At 39.2% G+C, this 17,931-nt stretch overlaps 2 protein-coding genes across 3 annotated transcripts; both read right to left on the reverse strand.

Annotated features, from left to right (window-relative positions):
* Positions 1-60: 60 nt before the first annotated feature.
* LOC103443604 (protein HIGH CHLOROPHYLL FLUORESCENCE PHENOTYPE 173, chloroplastic) lies at positions 61-4,559 on the reverse strand. Its single transcript, XM_008382482.4, has 13 exons — positions 3,731-4,559; positions 3,272-3,484; positions 2,906-3,110; positions 2,743-2,818; positions 2,493-2,628; positions 2,301-2,405; positions 2,059-2,142; positions 1,126-1,215; positions 963-1,028; positions 800-856; positions 566-643; positions 441-488; positions 61-334 (listed from the first exon to the last, which is right to left on the reverse strand). Exons 1-13 carry the CDS (start codon positions 4,346-4,348, stop codon positions 263-265), a joined length of 1,848 nt encoding a protein of 615 aa, XP_008380704.3. The 5' UTR covers positions 4,349-4,559; the 3' UTR covers positions 61-262.
* A 641-nt stretch (positions 4,560-5,200) lies between these two features.
* Positions 5,201-16,108, reverse strand: LOC103443603 (histone acetyltransferase HAC1). 2 transcript variants are annotated; one of them, XM_070805309.1, is made up of 17 exons: positions 15,531-16,108; positions 14,547-14,767; positions 14,048-14,156; positions 13,442-13,733; positions 12,876-13,358; positions 10,866-12,721; positions 10,482-10,778; positions 10,112-10,390; positions 8,685-8,813; positions 8,384-8,584; positions 8,137-8,279; positions 7,730-8,042; positions 7,295-7,434; positions 6,832-6,910; positions 6,333-6,725; positions 6,001-6,218; positions 5,201-5,871 (listed from the first exon to the last, which is right to left on the reverse strand). In XM_070805309.1, exons 2-17 carry the CDS (start codon positions 14,741-14,743, stop codon positions 5,757-5,759), a joined length of 5,244 nt encoding a protein of 1,747 aa, XP_070661410.1. In that variant the 5' UTR covers positions 14,744-14,767; positions 15,531-16,108; the 3' UTR covers positions 5,201-5,756. The 2 variants fall into 2 exon arrangements, with proteins under 2 accessions (XP_070661410.1, XP_008380702.3); XM_008382480.4 differs by having other exon boundaries at positions 14,547-14,858; positions 15,531-16,094.
* Positions 16,109-17,931: the final 1,823 nt, after the last annotated feature.

Raw genomic sequence — 17,931 nt, forward strand, 5'->3', positions numbered from 1 at the left:
TAAAGGCATTGTTGTTTTTACCTTCCATTGAAAGGAGGGTATCAAGAAATTCCTCCTGTGTTAATCAGAAACTGAGCTTTGTAATTAAGCATGTAATTGTAGTGCTTGATATATACACGTTCGACCCGATTCATGACAACGAACAATGCAAACCCATCTGGGCATCTACACATGAATTTACAGCACGAAAATGTTGGCATGTATGCAGCTTTACAAATGTACTCTTATCTTAGGAACATTAGATCATCCGTGCTCCGCACGATCAGGTATTCTTCTCTAGAGCGGACAGTGCCGGTGTCAGATAGTTATTGGCTTTGTCAGGCAAATGCGCCACCTGCAGAGGGAGTTCGTAGAATCGAAGTGGTTACAAGCTTATATTTGTGGTACATATTTGTTTTCAATATACAGAATCTAATGAATCGATTTTTCTTGGTCCTTACCAGCTCATAAAGTTCCTTTCCTTGATCGGCAACGTATTCATAACATACCTGGAAAAGTTTCAATATCTGCTTAGCATTATGTCAGTTGAGAGTAATATAGTAACAGCAAAAAGATTTTCACCCACATCAAAGCTTTTGTTCCTTGCAGTCGAATCATGCAATGCCTTCACGCAGATATCAGCTACATCGGCACAGCTGATCCCCTGATTCACAGATGCTAGTTTAGGTTAGATGTTCAATGATGTCATATAGAAACCAAAAGAAAAATCTCTGTTTTCGTCAAGTGAAAAGGGATTGAGGTGATTTCAATTAGTACGTACTAGATGAAGCAAAACTTTTAATACATCGATCATTCTAACCTGAGAAATCCTGTTTCCTTGATCGAATATGAGAGCGCGTTGTCCACCCGGTTCTTCCTGTATAAACCAAACTGATTCTCATCAGATAGGGGGGAAACCAAAATGTTGGGGGGGGGGGGGGGGGGGGGGGGGGTAGTCGTGAATTGTAGAGTAAGAACTCCACCTTCAGGGGACCAGGACGAATGATTGTGTATCCAAGCCCTGATTTTCGCAATGACTCTTCCCCAGCCTGGAGAAATTTCAAACAGTAAAAGAATTAACGAAGTTACAAACAAAAAAAAGGTAACCTGTTCACTGAGTGACAAAGAGGAAGATAAAAAGCTAACCCTCTTTGCTTTAAGAACCTGCTCCCTTCTATTAGGTTCTATTCCTGATCCGGTACAAGAAACTAAAACGAAGTCCGTTTCTTGCCCAGTCTGCAAAACGCGTCCCATTATCACAGTCAGTTTAAGACTGTAAAATATTATGCAATCCTAGTCTCTGTATACAACTCATACAAATAATCATGCATGACCATTACTCTACATATGTCAGCACTAACTAAACCGTCCATTCCATCTCATTAACCACACTTAATGGATAGTTACATAGCTTCTCAATGCGAATATCCAGAAGAAAACATCAGTATTATTTTTAGCAAACCATTGATGAAAAAAGATTTATAAAAATGGTTATTTAACTTCGAGGTTAGAGCGGTAGTTGTTAATAAAATGATTCACCGAAAATTTTCTTCAAACTTGGACTGTCAAAAAATGGGTTCATTGGTAGAACGATCAGTTTTGAAAGGGTTTGACTTTTGGTTTATAACTCATTGATGAAAACATTGGCTCTCATAGTAGAAATGTGAAAATGGGGAACCATTAGCAAGAATCACAAGCTTACTCAAGGGACTATGAGTTCTATGTAGATATTCACTCTGTTATGGTTAAAGCCTGAAAGCGTTGAGCAAATTTTTCAGCATTAAGATATTCAAGTGGTGTTGTAGGAGCTAAAAGAAGACTTGGCACAAAACCGAGCGTAGCAGCATTCTAAGATTCATACAGCCGACCCTACTTAGTGGGATAAGGCTTTGTTGTTTTTTTGAGATTTTTGAGTGAAAAATGCATAAACGTTTAGAAAATACATGTATGGGAGGGAGTCTATCTGGTCACCAAGAGTGAGAAAGAGAAATTCTTGGTAACAGAACGTAACCTAAAATAACCAGAAATATAGAACATAAACTGATATAACAATCAGCACAACTCAAATTAAAGACTTACTGGCAAAGCTTTTATGTATTCTAGTATAAGCATAAAACTTCTTGGGTCTTGCTGCTGCACTCCCGTACGTCCTTCAACAGCTTTCTGTGCGAAGAAATATTAAGTAGATTCAGCAAAGATGCAAAGAAATGTATTCATCAAACAGACAGAAAAAATAATTTACATTGTTTTTGGATTTGAGGAAAACATATGAAACAGATTCGTTGACTTATCTCACACACAGAAAGCAGAAACGTACAAACCTGTCTTCTGGGCTCAAAACGTATGGTTAATGTATGTACAAGGAATGGGTCTAGTGGTGGATCATCTGGTTTCACAGGGCGGAATGATGAAAACGGTACTCTGACCTGCCAATTACAGAGTAATAGAATTAGTGACAGCATATATTGCAACCATTCCACAAAAGAAACAGAGATGAGAAAAGAGATCCTTACCCTACAAAATCCTGCTTTTGTATTGAATCTAGAAAAGTATAATTTACTTTGAGATGTATCCGCTGAAGGACCAGCTTCAACAATTAATATGTAAGATCTTCCATTCCCACCAACAGAAAGAACTAGACCTTCATACCTGTACATTGAAAATACAAATAAGCCTTCACAGTTTAGGTGATGGATGTTTGATAAAGAATCTATCATAACCAGGTCTTAAGAAACTCCATTTGAGAATGCAAATATTGCTTACCTGTCAAGGGTTCGACCCAAAGGAAGCGAAAGCTTTTTTGACAGTTCAACATACCCTCCTCTGGTGAAAACATATCCTACATGCAGCAAGAAATAGAGTAAAAAAGGACTAATTAATGCTTCCCATTTAGAATCTCAAAACCCCACTATCGTAGTTTCTTTACCGGAGAAAACAGCATCTCCGGTGAAAGTGAATTCGAACTTGGCGTCCATTCCTCCATCATACTTAGACGCAACCACATCCTGAAAGTAAGTCCCCTGACGAACTTCCCATCCATCCACCGACTCTGGAGTCTTGAACTTTACAATAGTAAGTTTGCTCTTGCTACTCTTTCCTGCTCGTAACTGTGCCATTTTGTTGTTATAGTCCTGCAATGCAAAGAGTCAAAAGATTCACACAAGCAACTCTCGGAGGGCTAAATTTAAATCCAACATTGAACCAACACAAGAACTTAAAGACATCAAAACCGAAACAGATTACTAAATGTCAAAAAGGAGCATTTCAAAGATATGGGCAATAAGGATCACACCTGGAATGCTTTGGTGAGGTTGTAGACCCCTCTTTGATCAACTCTGTAGAGGTCTCCACTGATGGTAGAGCGTGCAGTAGCACAATAGATAATCTTGTTACAGCCCTGTACCGCCGCGTATAGGGTAGCAGGATCACCCACATCGCCGGTCACAATCTCTACCGATCTCGGCAACATCTCCACCACTTCCTGATCAGCATTCCTCACCAGCGCCTAATTCATCATCACACAACACATTACATACAATAAAACCTAAATCGCTCGTAGCTAAGTTCGTTAAGAGCATTAAACCCATTAACAGAAGTTCCAAGTTTGATTCTCCCCCTTCCCCAATATCGCTTGTATCAAAACAACAAAACAACGAAACAAAAAAAAAAAAACCAAAAAAAAAAACCAAACCCGAAAACCAAATGAAAAAACACACAAAAAGAATGTAAAAAATCGGACAGAAAGGAGCACCTTAACAGTGTACCCTCGGAGCATGAGCTTGCGGACCACTATCCGGCCGATACTCGAGGTGGCGCCGACGACCAAGACGGTGGTGTTCTGGGCGCCGGGGATGACAAACTCGCACATGGGTCCTTCCCTGATGAGCAGAGCGTCAAGCGCGTCTCTTTCGTCGGGAAGACTGGTTCTTGAGATCTGCCCGAGGCCAGAAAACTTGCGCCACACTTCATCGAACAGCTGGCGCGACCTCCGACCGAGCCCGACCGGGTTCACGTCCTCCAAATCCAATCCCAGCTGCTTCTGCTTCTGCTTCTGCTCCTGCTGTTCTTGGATTTGATTAATTGGGGAATCACTTTTCTCCTCGGTAGAAGCAGGATCAACAGTTTTGTTCTTGGTTTTGGTTTTTTTTCCGCCGCCATTGTTGGTGGGTTCGGAGGAAGGTCCGGCGGCCCTGGGAATTAACAACGAGCGGTTTCGGGCGGCGATTGTGAAGTTTTGGGAGTTGGGTTTTGGGATTGGGAGAGAAATGGGCCTCCGCCATTGGTAATAGTGAGTGATGTTATTTTTACCGCCGCCGCCGCCGTTGCCATTGCTCAAGCTGGTGGTGCTGATGGCTTTAGTGACGGCCATGGTGGTTTTAGCGCCAACGAACAGAGCCGTTCGCGAATATTCAGATTCTGGTTTTTGCTGTTAATTTTATTCTGTTTTGTTATTGGATAATTGCCTTTATTTTTTTAATTTGGTGAGAAAATAATGGAATAAAATTAAATAGTTGGAAAATGGGAAAATGAATGGTGGGAGTTTTGAGTTGGACATATCGGAAGAAGGTGTGACAACTGACAAGGATTGAGATTTCCAGCATATACCACATATCCACACACACACACATAATTTGGGGTTTGAAAAGAGAGCTTTTCATGAGACAAAACGTGCCACGTTGAGGACCCTTTTCCCTTTCATTTTGCTACTGCATACTTGCCCTTGGGTTCATCCGAGTAAACGCACTGTCACACATTTTAATTTTTTTATCCGATAATGTCGATATTGTGTTTTAAGTTAGCACGCGATTTTACTTTTTCATTCAACACTATCTTCACTGCGTTTTATGTTTCCCACATATCAACGTGTGAGTAACTTGAAACACGATGATATTTGTAGCACACAGCGTAATAGGCTTCAAGAAATTCTTGAGAAGCCAAAACGCCAAAGCAAACCCTATTTACTGCAAATCTTCTTGTTTGCGTTCATTGATTCACCGTTGAGTTGCTCAATCATTTGGCTGAAAACAAGAGAGGGAGCGCAAGGGAACAAATACATCATTGATTAATTCAATCATCTAGCAGAAAACAAGAGAGAGAGTGCTGGAGAACGGAGAGACAACCAACTGAATTCCGGTTTTGAGAGAGAGAGAGAGAGAGAGAGAGAGCAATGTGAGTATATCGTACGACTAAAGAGACCAAATTTATAAACTAAATTATAAAATGAGGGAATTATTCCTTCCATTGATAAGAACACAATCTACAAACAGAAGACCAGCATAACAGAGGGAGAGAAGGGGCGAAAAACCATGGATCTGAAACTATCTTCCCTCCCACATTTCTTCCTAACAAGCCATTTTAGATAAAGATTATACTACACTAGCCACTTAAATAATTGCAGTCCACAGTTTACACGAGGATAAAATCAAAGAATCACCAAATCGAGCCGCACTGAGACACGCATCACTATCTGCTTCACTCGTACGGGGGCCATACTTAGCAGCTGTCGAATAGAGCGCGGGCGCTGGTTGACAAACTTCACGTTTCTTCCTCTTAGGGAGACTTCAATTGTGAAGATCAGAGCCAAAAAATTGTTCCCTAAAACGTGAAAACAAACAACATGCTGTCCTGCAAAATGCTTATCCTTCTAACCATCTAACCCCACTTTTGCTGTCACCGCCTGGTTCCCGCTAGTGTGTTAGCTGAGCAGAAGAAAACTATCGTCCCCGTCGGTATTTTCTTTGTTCTCCAAAACATCTGTTTCTATATGTACAATTTGGTCACCCAGAACTGTTGTGTAGCTCAGCAGCTCTCTGTCTCATCATCTCCATCACAGCGGCTCTTCTTCTTGAATCAGACTGCTGTTGCAGTCTCCTCAAATGCTCCTTCAAATCTCTGAAAACATACATTTATATAATAGAATCAACAATATTACCCTTAAGAGGGAGGGACTAAGGAGAGGAAATTAAGAGAGAGAAAGAGAGAGAGTCGAATGTCATAATAGAAGACAATTAAACCACGAACCTGCAACGCGGCACATGGCACTCGGATACTTTGCAAGCTCGAGCATGAAGTTGAAGAAGATACCACATTTTCTTACAGAGAACGCATCCTCCAGATGCACGGACTTTGCATTGAATTCCATGGCGGAAAAGTCCCTTCACCTTGCGGCAATTGGGGTACTGACATTGTGCAGAACGACACTGTGATGCATGCACCAAAAGATCAAGCATTTTCCGAAGCTGCAAAATTGAAAACAGTGTTATAAGAACCACATTGGCATCCTAGCCTTTCCTCCACTAATACATCCATGTTCAACACAAATCTTCAATTATGTAAACACAAATATAAAGCACCTGTACAACTCGCATTTGCCTAGCTTCTTTGTTTTGTGCATCGCGATCAGCGATGGATGGATGATTTGTCAATTTATGATGATGATCTACACCGCCTTCCTTCTGATAACAGTTATTGCATACATCGTATTCAGGGCAAACTTCACAACGCCAGCCTTGACCTGTTTCAATGTCAAGATGACATATATTGCATGTTGTCACAAACGCAGGAGCAGTCGGGTTATGAAGATGGTAAAGGACCATCATAGAGGAATGTTTAGCCCGCCGTAAAGTATCATACTGATAGTGATTCCCTTGACAAAGGCTGAGAAATGCCTGTCTGGTGTCAAAGAATTCACTCTCAAGAATTTCATCTTTGTCCTTTGTATCCACAGGTACATCAGTAATTTGAAACTGCAACATATAAATGATGTCAGTACTAAGTAGTTTTTCTGAAAAAAGTACAAAGATCTTGCAGAGCCATGAGAACTGAAGCTAGAACCAAGGACAATTCACATACAGGACGCAATTCATGCTTTTCCCTCTGATTGATAGGGTGCCTCTCTCTTTCTTCCCGTTTTTGCTCTGCTTCATAACACCTGTGGTCCCATGTAAAGTAATTAGAACAAAATCAATTGGCAAACCTTATTCCATAAAAAGATAAACTTTGATGTTAAATATTCAGTGAGAAGTATAAAACAATATATTCAGTAAGAAACTTCTAGTGTAGAAAAACGCAAAAAAAATTCAACTTTCTGAACTGAGAAGGTATAATGGTCAAACTGTCTGCGAATTCTAACAAAACCCTGAGCAACAATACCAGAACCTTCACCCATTCTTCTCCAAACAAACTATAAGCACAATTTAGTCATATATGAACGAGTACACAGTAAAATAGGTAATACAAACAAAATTTAATACAGTATTAGGAAGCTCTGAAGGGGAGGGAGGTAACAGCAGAATGCAGGAGTTCAGAATCTTACTTATCACAAAGCTGAAAATTTCTGCATTGAGTGCAGGACCAACGGTTTCCTGATACCATTAGTATACAACAGTGAGAGCATGCGTACTGCAAATGAACCATGATGAAATCCTCCTTCATTGGCGAAATGGTTTCACCAAGCTGAGGGAACATAAATATAAAAGTCAGCATAAGAGATAAAAAGATAAAAAAATTATCTCTAATTCTTTTTTTATCAGTTGTACAAAGTGCAATTAATCTAATAAAAATCTCATCCTACTGAACAGCTTTCATATATTGATTTACAGGTAGACTTCAAACACTATTCTTTTACGAAGACTGATAAATACTAAAACAAATTGAAAACCCTGAACTTATTAGTGCAAAAAACACTGAATATCTAGCCGAAAATCCACAAAGGGTGAAAACAATAATGCAGTTGAAAGACTAAAATTACTTTGTGCATTAGAAGCAGATCCTTTGACGCATTAGCAGAAAGATCAGTTTGACCAGATGCTTTTAGAGCCCTTTTTGTTATAGTCTTTTTGGTCGATCCTTTCTTATTCTGTTTTCTCCCGTCCTCTTCTTGACGCATCTGATAAATCAGATCCTCGGCTGCACCAGGCCAGTAGTCACCATCAAAATAGGGCAGCCTAGCTGCAGTGACTTTGGCCTTGCATTCAGCTGTGGTTACAAAGAAATGGTCATATAGATTAGTGAGTTCAGCAACAATGCCCTCCTTGGCAGCTTTCCTAAGCATTGCCAAATACCTGAAACAAAACACAGAGATAATAAAATGTAAGAAACAGGATAATTGATTCTAGAAATAACTGCAACACAATTCACAAAATTCTATAAGCTCACCATTCACGAAGCTTATCAGATTTTGGTGTTTTCTGAATCTCCGGATGACAATATAGAATATAATCTTCACCCTTCAACGGAGGGCAAGCCCATATATAGCAGCTTGTAAACCCTCGTAGCTTGCAATATTCAAGGTACCCAATCTGAAAAAGGGAATGCTAAACTAAGGCCAATAGTTTCAAGAGAACATATCGAACTAAAGAAAAGATAACATGAAGAACAAGATCACTGAAAGCCTAAGCCTCACCAGAATTTCATGATAAACATAAGTGCGGAGAGCCTCTCCCGTCACCGCTTTAACCTCGGGCCTGAAATACTTAACAGAATCCAAGTACGATAGATATACACGGCGCTGATTCGGAAACTGGCTTTCAGCTCCAAATTCTTGAACATACATGCCAAATAGGCATACTTCTACACCTTCAATTTTCTGAAACAACAATACAACCTAGAGGAAAATATGTAATTAGCATATTGGAACCTTTTCCTGTTACCCTATAGCAATACAGCCCTTTTCATTATCAGTTAAACATTGATTATCTTCCTACCTTAGATTTATATGGGAACTCTGTTGGATAATTTTCTTCCTGAAAAATTTCAAGAAACCGCTGCTTTACTTCCAATTTTTTGTCAACCGATGAAACAACCCTGATTACAAGCGATTCTGCCCCAGGAACCTAGTAGCACAAAGGAAAGAAAAACAATCAGCCAATAATCACATTAAAAGAAAAAACCTTTCCAGTTTTCCACTTTTGAAAGTCACAATACTTGTTTCAGAAAACCATATACAAACATTAATTCATAAATCAAAGTTTCTTTCAATTCTATGGTAACTTTTCCTAGAAGTGCATTATCAAGTATATGTTTCTATTTTTTTGGTAAGAAACATAATTTTATTAAAAGAAACAGAAAAAAACAGGGACAAGGTGTCCACTGCTCTAGCTAGAGAAAGTTAGCCAAAGATTTTAACAAAGACTGAAAAGCTAAGCAACCGAGATACATGGTAGCATAGTAGCATACCAACAAAAGCTAATGTGCAGCTAAATTCCAATCATACAATATACAATAGACTGAAAAGAACTATCCCTAAATTATGAAGCCGCCGATGCCCAAAAATGAAACACTGTCCTATAGAAGATAAAACTCAAGACCACAAACAATGCAATTATATACTTCTATTAGGCTTAGACGTGGTAACTGGTCCTGCCTCCAAGTCCTTAAGGGGAGCAGCCTTCTGTAAAAGTTTACGAAAGGCACGGAAACAAGGCTTCAAACGCAGGCCCTAATTTGGCACATGGATCATGTTAGGTCAACTTGGAATCTTGGGTAATTGGGTTCAGTCTCAGTCGGCCGTTACAGAGGCCTTTGCTTCTGTTCAATATATTATGACAGAAACTAATTTTGGTTGGTTAATCTGATCAGTTCATCAATGGTCGGCAAGTATGATGGTCCAAATGATGATCCTTTCACTAATAATGAAAGGCAGTTCATGGCAGCAGCTAAGACACTTATGTCCGGGATTCATGTATTGGGAAAATACAGCCATATAGTGAATTATGTTGGTTAAAGATAATTTGATATTGGTGATTCCTGCACTGGATAAATCCATGATCACTAAAGAAAGATTTATGTAGGTTCATGTAATTGCGTTCTCCAGAAAACATGTGCTTTTCCGTAGCATTGTGTGATGCACCTCAACTCTAGGTGTGATATGGTGATACCTAAGGCAGCCAGAAATGATTCTTAGAAGCTTCGTAGTTATACTGGTAGTTTCTATGCTCTTCCCTTAGTTTCCCCTTAACTTACCTTCTACAATCTAGACCAATCAAAAGACAAAACTAAACAGTAGACTTTCTATCTATTATTCCTTCATCTCCTGAACCAGAATACTAACAGCATAAGAGAAAAAAGCAAAAGCATCATGCAGTACTCTATCCCTCATAGCACTTCAAATACTTATTACTATATAAACCACCTCATCATAACTCTTTCCTTGCTGCCTCGCCCTCTCTTGTCTTTCCACCTTCAGTTTCTTAAATAACCGTTGCTCTATGTGGTCGCTTAGTATTGTCTTCGGCAAATCTTTGGCCCCGAGAACAGCACTCTGTGGTAAAGGTTTACGCTCTCCCCTTTCAACCTCTTGTATATAACAATTAGGGCAAGTATATTCAGCTTGCCCACCATCATTCCTTCGGCCATTAAACAAAGCACAAATTTGATGTTGCCAAGCTTCACATTTGTCACATTGGACCCACTGCATATAAGGAGGTGAACAGCATAAGATTCACTATCTAGAACAATCAAACTATGTCACCAAAAACATTGTTCCAGCAAAAAGAACGCACCCATTCTTCAGTCTCCTCGTCATTTTTCTTCTTCTCTAGCCTTGCCTTTGGAATGTTAGTCCCATCAACAACTATCATGTCTCCACGAGCCTCGTTATAGCATGGAATACAGAAATAATGTCGTGTGTCACCAGCCCCCATTGTATAGTACGTTGCATTGCGCTTGATACGAGCACCGCAAGGTGTGCAATATATTGGCGGTGGCTCAAATGTAAGCTTCTCAACTGCACACAACTGACAGGAGTTCTCACTCATGGCATGCTCCATTGCTTGATTCTTCTCTGCCTTTGCTTTGCTCTGTGAAAATAAATAAATTACCTATAATAGTGAAACCAATAGAACAAAGAGAGAAGGGTAAGAAGGAGTGTCAATCCATTGACTAACCTGGCCAACCCACTGCCTGAGACCTGTAATGTGAGCCCTAACTTGCTCCGGAGTGAACAGTTCAGTCATTGATACCCCCTTTATTTTAGGCTTCCCAGACTTTGTTCCAGCTGCATTTTCCACAGTATGCGTAGCATTTTCATGTTTAGCTGGATCAGTTTCTTTCTCATGTTTGATGTTTTCTTGCTTAGCTAAACCAGCGGACTCATTATATGAGACAGATTCACCATCATGCCTTTGATTGCCCTTATCCTCAACACTATACTTCATCTCATCAGCACTCCCTTGTCCAGAACTTGAAGGAACTTCCATTTTCACTTCTGCAATCTCAGACTTGAGTGGCATAGAAATCTCTCCATGTTGGTAATCCTGGATCTGTAAATCCTGGGGTACATGGGGTTCAATAACCACAGAAGCTTTTACTGCAGAACTAACACTATCAGGATGAACAGGTTGAGAGGACTGCTCTATCTTCATGCGTTTTATAGAAGGTTGCCTGTCTTCAGAAGTTTCAACAGCCGGATTTGTCTTCAAAACCAATCTAGCTGAAGTGTCTTCACTATCATAGGCTTTACATGATCCATTTGTTGAATTCTGCAAACCAGAATCAGAAACTTGACGATTCTGTGCCTTATTCGGATGCGTCAGCAGAAAATTCCTAACAGGAGGGCAAACAGGGCAAGCTGGGTCCTTGCATTTCTTGTTATGATCAACCAATTTCTTGGTAACGTGACAACGAGGATGTGGGCATTGAGGTAAATTGCATGTTACCATGTGCTTCAACAGTTTTTGAACAGTTACACAATTAAGTTCGCGACATTTCCCTTCACGGGCTGAACAACAACGAGCATGGCGCAAGAACAAAAGCCACCTCTGTTGATTTTTGAACTGTTTCTCCCGATTGCCATTAGAAGATCCAATAACAGCACTCGATGAATTGGGGGGACGAGACGTGCTTCTAGATGAAATTGTTTGAACAGCATTTGTTCCTTCTGAAGACAAATTATTACATTGGGCTTCATCTTTCCCAGATATCCTCTGATGGAAATCTTCCTGGAGATGCTGCTCATGGGAAATGTTGACCTGTCTGTGACTCCCATCTTGTGACTGAGGATGCCATTGATCCTGCAGTACTGGTTCTGATTGAGCTCCAGCAGAAAGAGAGCTGAAATCATTTCGAGACTCTGCAACCAATTGGTGAGGATGCAATATCTGTTGCATTTGCTGGGAAGTTTGAGACAACGAAGAGGAGATACCATGTTGACTGGATGGGATATGCTGAGCATTCCTCAATCGATCATCAGCAGGGTGCTGATGGAATTGGTTATGCATCTCTGATAATTGGAACTGCTCTGTACCTTGTTGGTGCATAACTTCACTATGGTGGTCCACACCACGGTTCGCTTGACTACTTACATCAGGTGTGATCTGAGAATGACCAAAAGCATCATTGTTTAACATATGCTGGGACTGCTGATTTTGCTGCTTCTGTTGACGTTGTTGGTGACCTAATTGCTGCTGCTGTTGATACTGGTTAGGTTGCTGTTGATACTGATTAGGTTGCTGTTGAAATTGTTGCTGTTGATGAGACTGGAAAATATTATCTCTTGAAGATAGTGGAGTTTGGAAATTCATCTTTTCCAATTGATCAAGTTGTTGAGGCTTCGCATGGACACTTTGCTGGGCAGCATGTACATTTGACTGACTATTTATAAGGGGAGAGATGGCCTTGGACATGGGTGTCGAGCTGACTGAATTCAAATTCTGAGGATTCAGCATTGACCCAACAGAGGTCGCAGCACCATAGTAGTTTCCAGAACCAAAAGAATCTGCATTACTCACTCCATAGCTATCACCTGGTAAATACATGATTCATTGGTCAAACATTTACCTATTTTATGATAGACTACTCAAATAAAGTCATAACCTGCAAGCGTATAGACAAACAGTCAATTCATATATGCATCTATACTGTACATGCATGTATGTGCATGCACACAAAGAAATTACCTTGCATTACCGGCCGCTGATGTTGATCAAAGTGCTGTTGTAATGGTTTGGAAGAGTTAGCGTGGGGCGTTGAGGTTAGATAGCCCTCAGAAGTGCCAGAATCATTAACAACTGGTAAACTGTTCCCAAATCCCAACCCACCATTTAGAGCCCCATTTGGCAACCCATATGATTTCTGCTGCATGCCAGACCTTATTCCACTATTCATTTGGCTGCCAAGGCTATGAAGTATACGGCTATTTTGACCACCAATATGCTGCTTTTGCTGTTGTGGTTGTGTTACCATTGAAGAATCAACACTAGAGAACCCACCTCCATTATTAGAAGAATCCGAATTCATGTAAGACTGATTATTACTGCTACTAAACCCAGGGGTAGGAATCATTTGGCTAGCCATTCTTTGCACACCCATTGATGACATGTTCCCTCCAGTACCAATGGAGAAACTGGCAGGAGACTGCTGATAGCCATTAGACAAAGAACCTACAAAAACAAATTTTGTAACAGTGGTTTGAAGCAGCAGTTTTGAGGAATTTGGGGAAAAGATGATACAACTCAGTTTTTACCATCAGATCTATTGAATGAACCGCCATGTATGGCACCAGTGGGCACCAGGTTTCCTGTGTTGACTGTAGTAGGCGCTATGCCAGTACTACCTCTAGCAGTGTTCATAGAAGCATCCATAGAAGTAACCATCATATTTGGATTCCCATTGTGTGACATACCGGGTGTTGGTATCATCGTACCAGCAGGAGAGGAAGAATTAACAGCCTGTTGATACTGTTGGCTTTGATTTGAGGGTCGCTTAATCAAATTTTGCAAACGACTCTCTAACGTTTCTGGGTTCATATAGTCGTCCTGAAATAGGATTTGCAAACAACAGAATCATAAGCGTACTAAGATGATATCCATTTCATACAGAATTAGAATAAGATCAAGTAAGAACGTTATCACTATATACATGTATAGTGAGTTTCAGTAGCTGTCAAGAAATCAAAAGGTGAACCAGCAGATTTGACTTCAAATTAATATCAAAATAAAAATGCTTTAAAAACAAAATATAAAAAATTTAGCTGTTTCAATAACATTGAGAAAAGAGAGGTAAAAATATCTGTCTAAATAGGTTAAAGGGGAAGTGAATAGAGAAACAAATAAAAAATAAAATGAGAAACCTTGTCCCGAGCACTTTTCAATAAACACTCATCCAATTTTTGAACAATCCCCCTTAACTTCATGTCATTCATTGGCTGGGAAAATTGTCGCTGCTGTATAATTTGGCGTCTGAAAAGCACAATGGTAACATCAGTATTTAGGTAAACAATTGCTCTAACATAAAGAGACGAATGTTATATATGAATTAACAAAAGTGCATGCTAGCACAACTATATCATGTTAAAAAAATATATATGCAAAAAGAAAACTTAAAAACAAAAAGCAAAAGAATACTTTCTTCATAAAAATTAAAAAAAAATTATGTCTTTTGATTTTATAACATGTCTTTTGATTTCATACGGAGGTAAGCAATATCAATTCTACACATTAACAATCAATAAGGAATAACATGCTTCGCAAAAAAATAACAAAGAACAAACAAGTCAGCTGAGACATGCTAACAAGCAACTTGCTGCCCATATAAATAATGATAGAACACCGAAAGGAAATGCATCTTACATTCTTTCCTGCACAATATGGCGTGCCCTCATAAATTCAGGATCCATGTTGGACATAGCACGAGCAGGCCCACCTAAATTTTGCATTTGGGGAGCAAGGGCACTTCCATTATGCTGGGAGAGCACAGGCATCTGAGATCCTGCCTGATTGGGCACTTGCCCCGATATGTGTCCTGACATGTGTGTCTGCACATTCATCTCCTTTATCCTTTACCACGCTGACTGTAACTAGCAAGTAACGCATAACTTAAAAACAAAACCTTTAGAACTGCACTGCCAGCTCATGCTTTAACCACAATAAACTCCCCCCATACTGTACATACAGTGACAAAACAATGAATCGTGTAATTCGGTCAACTAAAGCACATAATCATGAGTCTACTTAAGTAGGAGAAATAGCACAGACAAAAAACTAGTAGCGGGGAGGAGAAAACAAAATTACCAACATGATGATCACATTTTTGTATCAATATAAAACCATTCAAAATGCAAGTGAATTTAATGAGAATCGCTTGCATTTTTCACTCAAAGTTTTACTACATGGGGGTTTTAGTAGCAGAAAACCAAGTAAAATAATTAGGATAGCACAAGTATGAATACAATGCAAAACAATTCAGCAAAATGTGAATCAAATTAGTATACCAAATAACAAATCTTTGAAAATGATAAATGACTTTAAGCAAAATCGACCACCATTTTCACATAAACTTTGTAAATTTCGCTTACTACAATTAAACACCATAAAGCAGTCAGATACTGAACTTGTAAGAAATGAATAAAACAATCAATTAGCAAAGGGGCAAAATTGGGGCCAGGGAAGATCGCAACCTAAACCTATGCAATCAAATGGGCAATTGAGTAATTCAGCAGTCAACAAATACAAGCTGAATTCCCAATTTCACAATAATCAACCCAATCATACTCAAATCAAATCGAATCAAAAATCGAAATAAAAATCGAAGCAAACCCTAGGTGGCACACGAACCTGATGGATAAGCGATCGGAGCTCAAAATTGATAGAGGGCTTTGATAAAGCACGACCAGTACATTCGACGACGATCGGCGATTGCGAGATACGGACAGAGAGCGAGCGAGAATAGAGATTGGGATTCAGAGAGAGGGAAAGTCGGTTCGCACCGCCGTCCCCAAATGATACACCGCACGTGCGAATTGACACGGAGCGGAAAAGGGGGTCGAAATCGAACACGAACTTACGACGAAGGAGGGAGAAGGAGAAGGAGGAGGTGGAGGAGAAGAAGAAGAAGAAGAAAAGCGAGAGGAAGTCGAAATTTTGGGGCTTTTGGGTTTTTGGGGCTCAAACGAGTCAAATCTCAATTGCTCAATTGGGGGTTAATTTGCTGAGAAATTATACTAATTTAAAATTTGGGAATTTTTTTTTATATGTTTATGATTTAATTGACCAAAATAATTGAATTGATGACACAAACAGGACGACATAAGGGACGCAGATGGAGATAGATAGATAAAGAGAGAGGAGAAGATGGGTGTTTCCGAGTCCACTCCATTGAACCAAGCTTTGATTTTACACAAGTGCCCCTGTTTTCATACACATTTTCATCAAAAATGATATGTTATCCTTTCATTTTTATCTTTTTTCATGGTCTTTCGGAGTATAGACCATATACTGATATTTTTTTTCTCAATATTGAGAGATGGGTCTTGTTCTTCATGCTCCTAGAACCATGAGCCTAAGAATTTGTCTTTTTTAGGAAACAAAACATAAATTCAAAAGCAACAGATAATTTAAAAAACGGTTACGAGCTCAAGCGCACGCTTATACGTGTATAACTGCGCACTTAAACATGGTTATGCGTGCAGAGGCGTGCATGGTTAATATGTATAACAATAAATAATAAGATTGTATACTTGGAAAGATTTGGATTCATTCACAATAATAGTTCAATCTCACATTCCATCCTCATAAAGAGAAACTCGTTTTAACTATAACAATGACAGTATGTTTACCTATACAAGAACGAGTATTGATATTACTATTTTGTATACGAAATATATCATCTACGCTAAAGTAGAGGGGGTAGATTACCCTCACAACGGGCTAGCAATAATGTGGTTCAAATTTGCCTTCGACGAGAATCGAACCTAAAACCTCTCTCCTTAAAGTGAAGAGGAATATTATTGAACCGTAGTACTAAGTGACAGTATTAATATTATTATGCATCCTTACTTTCATTGTGCTTAATTAATATTATTTTTATAATTATTATTATTTCTGACTTTTTGACGTGGGTCACATTATAATATGCAAATCTACAACTAAAAAATTCGAAATTAGATTGATTATTGAGAGCTAAATGCAAACGTAGTCATTTTCCCTTGTGAGTGAGAAGTAAGTTTGATTCTTGTCAATGATGAATTTGAACCCTATTATTAGTAGCTCATTGTGAGGCTTAGTCCACTCCCCCTAGTTTAAATAATATCGTTTGTTAAAAAAAATACATAAGTAGAGAGAGAAAATGGATGTTTCCTGATTCTAGTCCATTAAAACCAAGCACGGAAATAACAGAATGCTCTTGATTTTATCCTCAATTTCAAAAAAAAAAATTATATTATCCTTTGATCTTATAGTTTTTTAAACTCTTCCTTGGTTTAGTGATCTCTTTTTTTCTTAAAAATTGAAAGATGTTTTAAAGTCAAATTTTTATTTTAACTAGGGTAAAGAAATTCAAGTCACGTAATAAAATTGACGTAAGGATATAGATCTAATGGTAATCAACAAGAGGTTGTAAGTACGTATGTTGCACTTGAGGGCTTACGTTTGATTCCCTCTCTCTCTTTCTCTCTCTCAATATTTCATGTATGAAGCAGAAAATAATTCTTCTACCACTACCACTACCACTAGAGTCCTAAGCTGCACAATATTTGATATATTTTGTATTTTTCCAGTCATTTAAAACTCTAACCATCTCACTTCTATCAAATATTCTTATAACTCTTTAGGTAGTTGTGATTGTTTGGATGGAAAGACTAAGGTGATTTAGAGCAATTTCACACGGGTAAAATTGACATGGCTAGATCCCAAATCCAACTCAAAACACTTATCCACCCAGTTTTGGGTCAACAAGGCTCACTAGCCATACTGCTATAGCCATATCGATAAAGAGTTCATGTATGAATGCTTGACGCTACGTCAGCGAAGCCTTTTACATTTTTTTTTTCGCCACGCATGTGCGCCACACGTACCCAGCTAGGAGTGATGAGACAAATTTTGTTGCATGGCCCCACCGCAATGACTACTTACAATGTACTCAAGGAAAGGGATCCTCTCCAGATCCCTTCCTCCTTATTCACCAAATCAGGGAATTTGGGCCATTAATATTTGATCCAACAGCTACAAACAGGGGCCA

Source organism: Malus domestica, chromosome 09, assembly GCF_042453785.1.
Source record: "Malus domestica chromosome 09, GDT2T_hap1".
Taxonomy (NCBI): Eukaryota; Viridiplantae; Streptophyta; class Magnoliopsida; order Rosales; family Rosaceae; genus Malus; species Malus domestica.